This window comes from Macrotis lagotis, chromosome 1 (genome assembly GCF_037893015.1).
Source record: "Macrotis lagotis isolate mMagLag1 chromosome 1, bilby.v1.9.chrom.fasta, whole genome shotgun sequence".
Lineage (NCBI taxonomy): Eukaryota > Metazoa > Chordata > Mammalia > Peramelemorphia > Peramelidae > Macrotis > Macrotis lagotis.
The window spans coordinates 482972194-482985901 of NC_133658.1; the positions used below are offsets into that span (position 1 = coordinate 482972194).

General features: G+C 32.3%; 1 protein-coding gene across 1 annotated transcript in view; it reads right to left on the reverse strand.

The window, feature by feature from the left end:
• GABRA5 (gamma-aminobutyric acid type A receptor subunit alpha5) overlaps window positions 1–11911 on the reverse strand; it is a 104139-nt gene extending 92228 nt beyond the window's left edge. Inside the window, exons 1-2 of the mRNA XM_074231964.1 lie at window positions 11826–11911; window positions 3882–4003 (exon numbers count right to left, since the gene is read on the reverse strand). Coding sequence (XP_074088065.1) covers window positions 3882–4003; window positions 11826–11911 — 208 coding nt within the window. The remainder of the gene's footprint in view (window positions 1–3881; window positions 4004–11825) is intronic.
• Window positions 11912–13708: the final 1797 nt, after the last annotated feature.

A 13708-nucleotide genomic window follows, 5' to 3' on the forward strand; every position in this document is an offset into this window, starting at 1 on the left:
TTTAACTACCATTCAGTTTAATGTTAATGTTAAAGCAACACTGAAGAATGAATCACAAAAGATAACCATGACTATACTCAAAGGAAATTTAAATAGCATATACCCTTAGATCCAGTAATACTGATACTAGGTCCATATCCCAAAGAGATCATAAAAAGGGATAAAAGACCCACGTGGAAAAAATTATTGCAGGTCCTTTTGCAATGGCAAAGAATTGAAAATGGAGGGGATGCCCATCAATTGGGGAATGGCTGAAAAAATGGTGGTAAATGAATGTGATGTATTATTATTATTATTCTGTAAGAAATCATGAGCAGTTATATTTCAGGAAAAGTTGGACTTAACATGAATTGATGCTGAAGGAAATGAATAGAACCAAGAGAATATTACACACCTTAATGGTAACATTGTGTGATGATTAACCATGATAGACTTAGTTCTTCTCAACAATACAGTGATCAAAGACAATTCTAAAAGACATTTGAAACCTAGAGAGAGAACTTTGGAGTCTGAATGCAGAACCAAAGCATTATATTTTCACTTTTTAAATTTTTTTATTTCTCATTTTTCCCTTTTGTTCTGATTCTTTTTTCACAACATAAGTAATATGGAAATATGTTTAACAAGATTGTACATGTATAATCTATATGAGATTATTTAATGTCAAGGCAGGGGGAGGGAAGAGAAGGGAAGGAGGGAGAAAATGTGGAACTCAAAATCTTAGAGAAAATAAATGTTGAAAACTATTTTTACGTGTAATTGAATAAACAAAATAAAAAAATGAAGAGAATGATAATGATGTAATGGAAGGAATATTAAATTTGAAATCAAATATTTGGGTATAAACTATTATTTCATTACTTATAAAATTTGTGATCTTGATCAAATCACTTAATCTCTCTGTTTCTAAATTTGTCTAGTATAGATAATTACATTTTCTCTGCCTATCTCATAAGGATGGTAACAAACAAATAAGAGAATGGATATTAAATTTATTTGAAAGCTATAGAACTCAATATCAGAATCAGTTGTTAAATACTTCATTTCTCCCAGGACCTGTAATTTGATCCATGCAGGCCCATGCTCCAATAATGCAATCAACCTATAAGACCGTTTTTCAGAGTAGTTTTGATCAACAATTCATTACTACTCCAAATTTTATCAAAGATATTCCTCTCCAAACACTGACATTTTGGCAATGAATGTACTCCTCATTCAAAACAGCTCTGATTCTTCTTAGCAAAGACCTCAAGAACCCAGTATTATAGTAGATGCAGATGTGATTTAAAAAAAGATTCTATTACATTGAAATGAATATAATCAATTAATCAATTAATCAATTAATAATTATTAAAACTCTTCTATGTGCTCACTTCATGCTAAGGTCTGAAATACAAAAAAGATGTGAAAAATAATCCCTTCCTTCAATGGAGTTTGCAATCTAAGTGGGGGGGCAGCACTCCAAAAATATATTCAAACCAAGTTATATACAGGAAGATAGAAAATGATTATATGTATATAATATATAAGTTGGCATTTTAACTGGAACCTAAAGGAAGTAAACAATAGTCAGAGCAGAAGAGAGAATGTTCCAAGCATGACGGTCAGCCAGAGAAAGTGCCCAGAGCTGAAATGGAGTATCTTGTTCATGGAACAGTCTAGAAATAAGTATCATTGGATCAAAAAGTACGTGATGGGAAGTTGGGAAGTATAAGAAGAATGGAAAGGTAGTAGGAAGTTAGGTTGTGGTCCTAGAGGAAATAGGTAGTCACTGGAGCCTTGTATTGGGGAAGGGATGTTATAAGAATAGACTTTCACTTAGGAAAATCACTATAATAACTGAATGGAGTGGAATGGGGAGAAAGTTGAAGAAAGTATGTTCTCAAACACACTATTACAATAATATAGGCAAGCAATGAGGATGGTTTGCACTAAAGCTATGGAGTGTCAAAGGAAAAAAAATGAGGTATATGTGAGAGATATTGCAAAAGTGAAAATGATAGGCCTGAGCAATTTATTGGATATGGGAGGGCAGGGATAGTGAAGAACCTGGGAAGACACCTAGATTAAAGAGAGGTTCATCGGGAAAGACAATGAGTTCTTTTTTAGATATATTGAGTTTAAGATGTCTACTGGATATCTAGTTTGAGACATCTGAGAGATATTTGGAGATGTGAAACAGGTCATTGTAGCAAAATGAAATTCTTTAATATTTTTGCACTTTTAAAAATACTGTGTTTCAAAAGAGACTCATAGAGTCTTCTGACTTATAAACTATTATTTGGTATAATTACATTTGATTCTACTCAAAGTTGTATTACTACTGAAGCAGCAATAGGATCTTACTTTTAAAAATTATCTTAAGGAAGACTTCCGTATATTTACAATTACTTGGAATACATTTAGTATTCCTTAGAAATATCATAAAATATTCTTTGTGATGTAATTAGGGAAAAATACCTGATCATCTTGTTCCCCTTACCCTTTGTAATTCTTTGCCCAAATATTACCCATGGTTACTAGCACAACTCTAATCCTATGTCCTCCATATAACTTGTCCTTCATCATCACTTACAGAGCACCTGTTAGTTAAAGATCACTTCATAACTCTAATCCCACCTCTCTCAAATCTATACTACAGTAACATTTATAGCCTTTGTACAATACTTCTACTCATAATGTATTGCCTGATAATGTTAAATTGTTAATTCTCCACATGTGGATGCCTTATTACCTCAAGTAGATTTCATTCTCCTTGAAAGAAGAAATAATGCTTTAACATTTTTGTATTCTGCATAGGCTCTAACATAATGCTTTGCACACAAGACACACATATATACACATATATAATGTATGTATTTAAATATATATATATATATATTTGAAATTTATTGATATTATACTCAGAAAGGAAATAAAATGATCTTTTCATCATAAAATCTTTTATATTAATAGTATTATTGGGAATGCTAATTTGGAAGACCTCTTTCTAATAATGTTACTTTATCACCTTTTATCCTTCTAGAGTTTCTAATTTTTGTATATTTTATAAATTGGCATTGGCTATCATTTTACTGGTAAGTGAAGACTTTGTAAAATAAAATGAAAACAAACCATACAAAAGAAATTAAAATTATAATTTCCTTCTTAGTTTCTTAATAAAACACTTTTCATCAACTAATGGTGAATGTTATTAAGGAATATCACAATCGGTCCTATTATATAGAGAATCTATTTTTTCCTACTAGTAATTCAATTAATAGCTAATGATTTCCAAGTAAAACTTCACAAGAATGAAGGCATAAAGTTGATTTGTAAAAGACCCCCTCAATAAAGATTGTTCTAAACTTTTGTCCTTCTTTAATTGTCCCAGAAAATAGGATTCTGTTTGAGCAAAGATATTCCTTCAATAAATTTTCTCTAAAACAATCAAGAACTAGAAAATTTTATCAAGTCATATGTGACATTGGAATTATACAGTATAATTTCAGGATCACTGGATTTGAATCCTGACTAATCCAATAAAATTATCCATATGATATTAGCCTACAATTACAATGACCTTGTTTAAACATATGTAAAATGTTTTAAAATTTAATAATACTTACTCTATCCACTGTATAGTGTATTGTAAGAATGAATGAAGACAATACCAGTAATTTTGTACTGTTAAAGTAAGGTTAATGACTATTTTTACTAAGGATATCATTGCCTATTTCTAGAACTGACATGTTTTGTTAAACTAGTCTATCTGTTCAATATGGGATGGAGAGATTGTTTTGGAATGTAAAAGAAACCACTCCATAGAGTTTCTTGCATTCAAAAAAATTAATCATAGTCCCCAGTATTCACCCCACTTTAGGAAAATAACATATACCCACCTCCAAGTCCTGGACGTAGTCTATTGTCATATCCATCCAAAAGACCATCCAGGATTCTGGTAAATATTGTAATATTATCATTGGTCTCATCCTTCACTGAACTTGTTGGCATCTGTGAATAGCTGTTGAAGAAAAAGAATTTTTTTAAGCAAAGGTTACTAAAAGTAGGAATTTAATTTTCCATGAGTTCTCTTGCAAATTTCTCAACAAGTAAGAAGATTAAATATAATCTCTGAAGGGATAATTCCCAAAATGGATACTAATAAATAGAGTAACTTGTTTTAGGGAATCTTAAAATCCAAAATATTTTGAATGCTACAGTTGCAAGGGAGATTTTTTTGGTTGTTATTTATTTATTCCTTTAATTTCATTTATTTATTATTTATTTATTCCTTTAAAAAGTCTTCTTTGAGATCTGCATAGTCTTTCAATTAAAAAAATTTCTGAAATGATCTTGACAACTTATAAGAGAAGAAATGCTATTTTAATGTATTGGTTTTTACTGCCAATTAAACATAGGCAAATTACATACAAAGGTAAAAGGTCTCATGGCCCAAGTTGGGTTGGATCTGTTGGTCTTTTGAGCTATGACTTTTTTCCCTACATAGTTAGTTATATAACTTTCTCAGTTTTTTTCTTTGAATATAGAGGTTATAATACTCATACTATATTACAAAAAACCTAGATATCACTTAGTAGTTCAAGAGAATAATGTTTTTAAGTTAACAAGGTTACATATTGTTGAAATGACTTTCTATGATTAAATAGAATATGATTAGTTTTGACAACTGAAGAATAGAAATCGAATGTCAAGTAACCACTTTTAATAGCTCTGTCTTCAAACAAAATAATGTGATGCCTCTAGTATTTTGTCCTCATTCTTTGTAAGAGTTAAGATGTGTTGCAGTTTGGGGGAGAGATAACAGTGAAATGGTTCATCTCTAATTGGAACTTTCTTTACAAGTCATTGAATGATCTGAAAGGCTCATTGAAGTCTTAAATAGTACAAAGGTGAGAAGAAAAGGTTTCTAACTCCTAAAAATGGTAAATTCAAAGTTAGAATCTCTTTGATTATACTAACCATTGAAAATATCTGATTCTATTAGGAGGCTTCAAAAAAAATGCTTTTCAGTGATGTATCTTGCCATTTAAATTTCAAATTACTTAAGAGATGCAGCTCATATAATTTAATCTTTTTTTTCTTGTTCAAATAGCAAGAACACATTCTTTTTCTCTTGCTTGTTCTGACTCATTGTTCAATCGATTGCCAGATGAAGCTGGAAGATAGAGATGTAACTTCACTCCCATAGTGTCATGCTGAGTAGTTGTCATGCTATGTTTAACTAACTGCCTATTGACATGAAGAATGTTCCTAACTTCTTGATAAGGCATACACTTAGGAATTATTTTCTTTCATTAGCCTTATTGTTTCCCTAATTATTAACTCCGTAGGATGAATTAAACTTTAAATTAAGTGGGGTTTTTAAGTGCACAGAGATGACTCAGGTTGACAGATTGACTCTATACTCTTTTGTTCTAAGCTGTTTCCCTTTATTTTATTTTTAAATTTATGATAAAACTTCAAATTAAGCCACATTCCAAATTTATGGCACTTTTCAATTTTAACTTTTTAAAACTTTCACTTTCTTAAAATTGACGGCTTGATTAAAGCTTTTCTATGTGTATGTGTGTTTGTGTGTACACCCATGTATGTATATAATATATTCATACAACAAGCCCAAAAACCAAGATCCTTAGGTAGTCTGGTTAACTAAAAGTAACAAAGTAACATATAATCTAAAGAAAATTCACACATCTATCATATTAAGAAGGATTTTTTAAAAAATTAAGGACTCTTCAGTAACAGAAATAGATTTGGAATTTATAGGGTAATTGTAAAGTAATTGAAATCATAGCTGTTATTGTATCTCTAATTTATGATCATTGCATTTTTCATAATTTGAATCTTTTTTCAATAACAATTTTTTCACATATTTCACATTAATTTTTTATAAACATAAGATTTTAAAATATTTATTGGTTTCCTTCAGTCTATTTCATCTTATTTATATAATGTCTTTCTCTTTTTTTAGATAGTTCTCTTAATTCTTTTCTAAAGGTGTGAATTTCAACATTTTTGTTATGTAGGGAAATTTTTATTCTTAAATTGACAGGCTTTGTCCTTCCTCACTCCCTCTTTATTTTAATAAGAAAACAATATCCTTCTCTGTGATGATATCTTGTCACTTTTTTTCTAACCCCCACATACATGATCTTTTAAATTGAATGACTACAAAACACTTTTTTCTACTGTCTCATTTAGAGACTAGGTGGTTCTATATTCCTTTGTTCCACACTCTGTACTTGTGATAGAATTATCTTCCCCATTTTACAGATTTAAATAAAACACTGAATTAAAGGAAAAGAAAATAATCTTTCCAAAATTACAGCTAGACTGGTGCAGGGACAAGAAACTAGATTATTTGACTGCTCAGTTAGTTTTGTGCACTGACCTTTACAAATTATATAGGTACTTTCAATTTTTGTAATTCAGGTGATATTTGAGAGTTATGAGTACTCTCACTGTAGCACAAAATTGTCCCACTAAAGTAATGCCATCTCTAAGATACTTGTTGAGCTCATTTTATTCAAGATATAACTTAGAAAGTTACTCAGGCTTTAAGGAGAAATTTAAATTTCCCTACATTTAGATTCAAATGTTTGATTATTAAAGTTCCTCAAACATCTTTTTCTTATTAATGACCAAGATGATTTCTACCACTTTTACTGCATTAAGTTCCTTAAAAAAATAGGAATCATATTTCTATACAATCCTATATAAATATATACATATATGTATGTATGTGTGTATATGTATTTATACATATACACACACATAGAAATCTATTGCATTTCTTTCTAATAGTTCAAATTTCATTTATGTCTTTAGTGTATTCCACCAAGGCAGACTGCAGTCACTACTGCTGATTTAGTAGGTTATTTTTAGACCATTTCTAAAATATATAAAGAAATCTTACCTGTTGGTCAACCTACTGAGAATGTGACACTCAGAATTTTTCTAGGCTAATTCCTGACCTGTAGACAGGAATGGTGCTTGTCATCCTGTATTTTTTTTCCTTCCAGCTGAGATTATAGCAAAGTTCTAGGTCCCAGAACTCATGTTCATTTATCTTAGATTTATATGTATTAGAAACTTCATTTTGAACTTAAAATACACATGGGAAATAATGCAAGTAATCCTTGCATTAGCTTCTAAAACCTTCTGTGAAAATATATAAAGTTCAAGGAAATGAAGTTTACATTCTTATAGAAGAAGCACTGAAGGGAACAATGGTAGGAGAGCTCTGGAAATTTCAACAGTGTGAAATAATGGAAAAAACCTTAGGACATCTTAGATTTTATCATTTTCTTTGAAATATGAAAGCAGTGGAATATAATTGATTGGTATAACAAATAAAGACTCTGAAGATGAATATTCTGCAGCATATAAAGATGAAACACTAACTAACCACTAACTTGGTTAATTTTGTGATTAGATAGCTAATCTCTCAAATTAAGAAACAAAATGCTTCAGGAAAAAGAGATTTTCCCAATCCTAACTAGAACCCTCACCACAGAATGCTAACATCCTAAATATTTTGTCATGATCCAATCAATAAACTAATTGATCTTGACTTTAATTATATAATTAAAATGATATGTGTAAATTGATGCACTTCTGTGTGTATGTTTACAATTAACAAGTTTTATATAGATAAATACATACATACATATACATACATAAACCAAAGTATCTCCGTTTGCCTATTTATACCTATTTATTGATTTGACTATAAATAAATGGGTATTTAGTATTTGTTGTGTTGGATATCTGTATTAGGTATATACATATATCAGCAATATAAACATTTAGTCTTTTGATTCCTGGAGTTTTCCCTAATGACTAATAGGCCACTAGTTTAGTTGTTCATCTATATAAATGAATATACTTTTCTTGTTTAAGAACTGAAATTGCAGGGTGGCTAGGTGGCGCAGTGGATAGAGCACTGACCCTGGAGTCAGGAGTACCTGAGTTCAAATCTGGCCTCAGATATTTAATAATTACCTAGCTGTGTCTCCTTGGGCAAGCCACTTAACTCCATTTGCCTTGCAAAAACCTTAAAAAAAGAACTCAAAGTGCTTGTCTAAAAGAGGAGGGAAAAAATGGAAATAATTTTTCCATAGTTAGAACTAATTCAGAGAATCAATTCTTGTGAAATATATTACATTCAATACATTTCTTGTACCAAAGATTTGTGAAAAAGGTAGGTTAGTATAAAGAATTAATGACTCACAGTCAGTAAACATACATACTGATTTCATATCTGCCATTAACTAACTTTATAATACTGGACAAGGCACCACAATGTCATTTGCCTCAGTGTCGTCCTCTATTAAAAGATATGTAATTCTATCCAGTTTGCAGAACCTATATGTAGAGTAGAGATTGGCAGAATCACATTCATTTTAATTTAGAGCTGGAAGGAATCTTAAAGATTCTTCAGTTCAATTTTCCTCTTAGTTCACAAATTTCAAATGACTTATCCAAGATCAAAAATGGTCAGTGGCAGAACTATATGTAGGACCCAGATGTTACACTTTATAAGGGAAAATGATTAAAAAATTAAAGTAAGGTAATATTATCAAGAGTGTTTCATATGTATATATATATATATATATATATATATATATATATATATATATATATATATAATTTCCCTCCTTCCAAACTGGTATTTCAAGTTTGATATTTAAAACTAGTATTTAAAATTTCCCTAACTATGCAGATGGCACAGCTATCTCCAAACTTCACAGTCAGTTTTAATTCCTCTCTCTCCTTATTCTAAACCACAGCATTGAAACAACTGGGAAACCCTGTTGCTTCTATCTTCACAATATTGCTAGCATTCATCCTCACCTTTTCACTCACACAGGGATCATCCTAATTCAGAACTCGTTTACTCTATTCTAATTGGATTTCCTGCCAGCAGTTTCCACTATTTTTCATCTATCCTTCACACTGCTTCCAAAAGAATCTGCCTTATATAGAGGGGTTAAATGACTTTGTGAATAGCATGCCAGGCCTGAAGTATGGAAGACTCATCTTTCTCAATTTAATTCAGGTCTCAGACACTTAATAGCTGTGTGATCCTAGAGAAGTCACTGAACTCTGATTGCCTCAATTTCTTCCTCAGCAAAATAAGTTAGAGAAAGAAATGACAAACCTTACCCAAGTATCTTTACCAAGAAAATCCCAAAATGGAGTCATAAAGAGTCATACACAACTGAAAAACAACTCAATAGCAACAGCAAATGTGGGTCATGTTCCCCTTGTATTTCAATGTCTCTGTTATTTCCTAAATGACTAAAGAGAATAATACAAACTCGTTTGCCTGGTATTTAAGGGCCACTAGGAGCTGATTCAAACAAATCCTTCCAGCCTTATTTTATATGAATCCTCTTCATTCAGGTTATATTCTAGCTACAATGAGCTACTATTTGTTTCTTGCTCTTCTAGTATGAATTTCAATGACTCTATGTTGCACAAGGATAATATTCTCATAGATTTATCTTTGTTGAAATCATCTTTTTTCCTTCAAATTCTAGCTTGAGTTCAATCTCTTCCATAGAGTTTTCCTTTTCTAATTTTCTCAACTATGAGTGATCCCTCTCTCAACAGATTTTTCCTGGAACATTAAGTTTGAATCTCTAATTTTTCTTTCACTATGCCACTACTCCCAAAAGCTTCACATTGTACTCTACATCAGATTTCTAATTATAGATATGACCCATCCCTAGTTATGTTGTATATTCCTTAATGTATAGGCTTTTAATTTTTCATCTCTATATCTTCAAGGTTTAATATTGCCTTGAATGTAATAGACATTTAAAAATGATTGTGAACTAAACCAACATCATATTAAGGATCTGATGGCTATGAAGTATAATGGGAGGGAATTTGGATTTGGAGTTGGAGGTCTTCAGGCCAAATCTTGACTCTGCTAATTTCCCTGCCTTGCATCTTAGGACAGGTTTAGGTTTACTAACTATTGGATAATCATCATCATCATCGCCTTTATGTAGAACTATAAAGTAAGCCAAGTGCTATATCAATAACATCTTAATTCTATTTTTACAGCAACATGGCAAATAAGTACTATTATTAACCCATCTTATCAATGAGGAAATTTATATGAAGATGAAATGACTTGCCTGGGGTCATACAATTTGTAAGTTGCTTCTGAGGTGAAATTTGAGCTAAGGCATTCTTGATTCTAGGTCTTACATTCAGCTAAGGGCTTCCATAAAATGATGGACTTGTACAAAATGGCCTCTAAGGTGCCTTCCATTTTTAAAGCTATTCTCCTATATCAATACTTAAGCCTTACTAGAGATGACTACTCTTAGTTAAGTTGTTCCCTGAAGAAAACTAGACAGTTATATTAAAGTGTATATTTTCTTCACTAATTGGGTATCCTCTCCATATTGTTAGGAAAACCAGACCTGGGAAATCATAAGATTTCCTATTGGTTAATATAACTTGTACTTACAACTTAAAATCTTGATAGCTTTTTGGTGTTGGATAAAAAAATGGATTTAAGATATAAAAATGCTTTTGAGGGGATGATGTAGCAACCATGGTGATGTAGTCCCTGGGGATGTCCAAAAGGAGAAAGTTGGGAAAAAAAAGGAAAAACTCCTATTGAATAACTTGGGAACTACTGGGTTTAATAAATTCTATAGCATTAAGTTGTATGTGTGACTCTCAAAGATTAATTGTTTACAGTGAATACACTGATATTTTTTGAGGAACACTAATTTATTGAACTAAACAATGTGTATTCAAAGATGTTAAGCTACAAACAGATTATACATTGGGAAAAATCTGTAGCATTTCACTAGAGATCAGGTAGCAGAATCATTTTCAGTCCTAAAGTTTCTAATGTCTCTGTCCATTTTAGTCTGAGAATAGTTCACCTCAGAAGACAATACTTTGATCGAATAGTCTCTGTGATACTCTCTTTAATTTCTCTTTTAACTTTATCTTTTCAATGCTAAAATAAGCTCTCCTTATTGGTCCGAACAATAATAAAAGGAGTAAATGGAGTAATTTTAGAGGAAAGGCTATGTTAAAATGTCCATGACATTAACTTGAAAATCACACAAAAGATCATAAGAAAAATAATAATGCAGGGAATCCTACATTTTATAAGACTTCAAGGTGACTTCTCGGATAATTCAAGGAGAAACAAATCCAAGGTTATTGAATAAGTTTAGCACAACTTTTAATGACATAAGCAATTAACCATAATCTTAAAATGATACCACATATTTCATAAACTATTGTGAATGAGAAAATAAGTTTCAAATTTTGTGAACCATATTTTCTAGCAAAAACTGCAAAAATGAGGATTAACCTTGTGAAAATAATTTTTAACCTGAATAGGAAAAAGTACTGTTGATTTTGAACCCAATTTTTTTTCGACTCTTAAGGTTATAAATTCACAAAACTGTATCCTAGTTCTCTTTTCTCTGATTAACTTGAGAAATTACACTTCAAGTGGTCAATCTATCAAGGAAAGTTTCAGTTAATGTGACAGGGATCTCTATGGGCAAAAAACTGTGGATTACTTTTTTTTTTAATTGTTCTGTTTGAAGCCAGAAAACCTGGGTTCAAATCCCAGTTCTGCATTGATAAGACCTTTAACAAGTCACTTGATGTAAGTAGAATTTATTTTTTCTCCTCAGTAAAATCAAATCTAGATAAGACAACCAATAAGCTCCCTTCTAGTTCTAGGTCTATGACCCATTGAATAAATTATTTAACTGAATCTATTTGTTGCTGTTATAAAACACAATAATTGGAAATACCAGAAGACTTACCCAAAGTGACTGGCTAAATTCATGGAAATACAAAAGAGGAGGAGGTTTTTGATCATGACAAAGCTAGAAAACATTCCATTGTCCATTCCCAATAAGAAAGATAAGTAAAATGGTTGAATTTGGGGGGAAAATATTCTTTTCCACCTTGATCCTTATGCTGGAATGAATAAAAAAGAAAAGAACATATGCCCATGAATGTCTTGGTGATAAACATCTTGGAACCAAATCATACCGCAAAGATCCATTTTTTAGCTATTCATAAATAAAGAAACATCAAGACACATTTTGGTGTCATTATACAAGTACAGTTCCTCACACTATACCTCATGACTATTATTTTCAGAAGGCAATAAAATACAGTACAAAGAAATTAGCATTATGCTTTATTTTCACATTTAAACATAAAATAAAATGCAGAATCATGCCTTTTATTTTTAAACCATTAGCTCAACTATTTAATGTTGACCTCTTATTCTTTGTTCAAGTAATAATTACCCAAATGGTCCTCACATTAAATGTGTTATTTTCTCAGAAAGTGAATTATGCATTTGTTAGTACCTGGGTTTTTCTTTTCAAATATATCATTTCCCTTAAGTGTTCAAAGCCAGCTTCCTCCTTTTACTGTAAGGTGTCAAGAGAATTTGGAGGAAAGAGGACAAAGGTCATTATTTTGGAATATTTTAAAGAGTAGGATTGCTATAATATAATAACTGCTCATTAGAAAGGTTGTCACTTTCTTGGATAGCTGCCTCAATGATTAAATGACCTAAATAATTATTATTATTTTGGAGAAATAGGCTTTCAGATCGGTATTGATCCCTAATTAACCTGTTAAAGAATTGGAAGTTGTAGTTCTGCTTTTTCTTCTTGGTTAAGGTCTCAGATTCAGGCAATGTGTTTTTTTTTTCAATCCAAAGCAACACACATCTGCACATATACATGCAATCTCCGTGCTTTCACTGTACTTTGTTCCTGAGAATCGCTGGTGCCAATTCCTCAAAGTGAAGGAGCACAAGAAAGAATTTTAACTTAGAATGGTAAAATACTTCCTAGTGCCTACCCCAAGGCAGGTTTAAATGTAGGTCTCCCGGGTAAGTGGTCACCTACACCCTGTCTTTTTGTCTTTTGCCTTTGTGCCCTGTAAACTGGCACATAACCAGGCATATAAGAACCAAGGAAGGGGAGGTGATGGAAAGGAACAAAAAAGAAGGGGGCATCTCTTTCTTCCAGCATCCTCTGCACTAGGTGCAGAAGGAAAGAGGTAAGGAGCCCCAGGGGGTCTCCAGATCCCTGCGTAAGCTTGCTACCCGGGAACACCATCCTCATGTGTGCTAGGGTGTGTGGAGGTGGGAGGCAAGCGGGAGGAGGATTGCGGAGTCGGAGCACTATATCCCCTCCAGTCTTCTCTTTTGGCTAACTCGACCCCCTGCTTCTCCCTCACGGGGAATTTCACTGATCCTCAGAAAATCTACCCCACCTTTGGATTCTTCCTCGTCTTCTCTTTCTTTTCTTACTTCCCTTCCCGGTTCCCCATCTAGTTCCAGATCTCCCTTTTCTTCTGCATTTCATTGAATTGCTCAATGGTATTTTATCCATAGGTTTCCCTCCATGCAAATCTCGGGTGTCACCAATGTGCAAAGGGCGGTTGGAGGCTCCCCAGTCAAAGGCTCTGCCAATCGATCCGTGGTTAGCCGCCACCTCGGAATCGCACTGCAATACACCAGGCTGCACCTAGTCCCAGCCTCCCAGTCTCAACTCTTAAAAAGCAAGCAAGCCCCCCCCCCCCCAAAAAAAAAGAAAGAAAAAGAAAACTTACCTAGCTGACTCGAAGGGAAGACAAGGGAAGGGAAGTAGTAGGGAGGTTGCTAAATTCAATAAGCGCA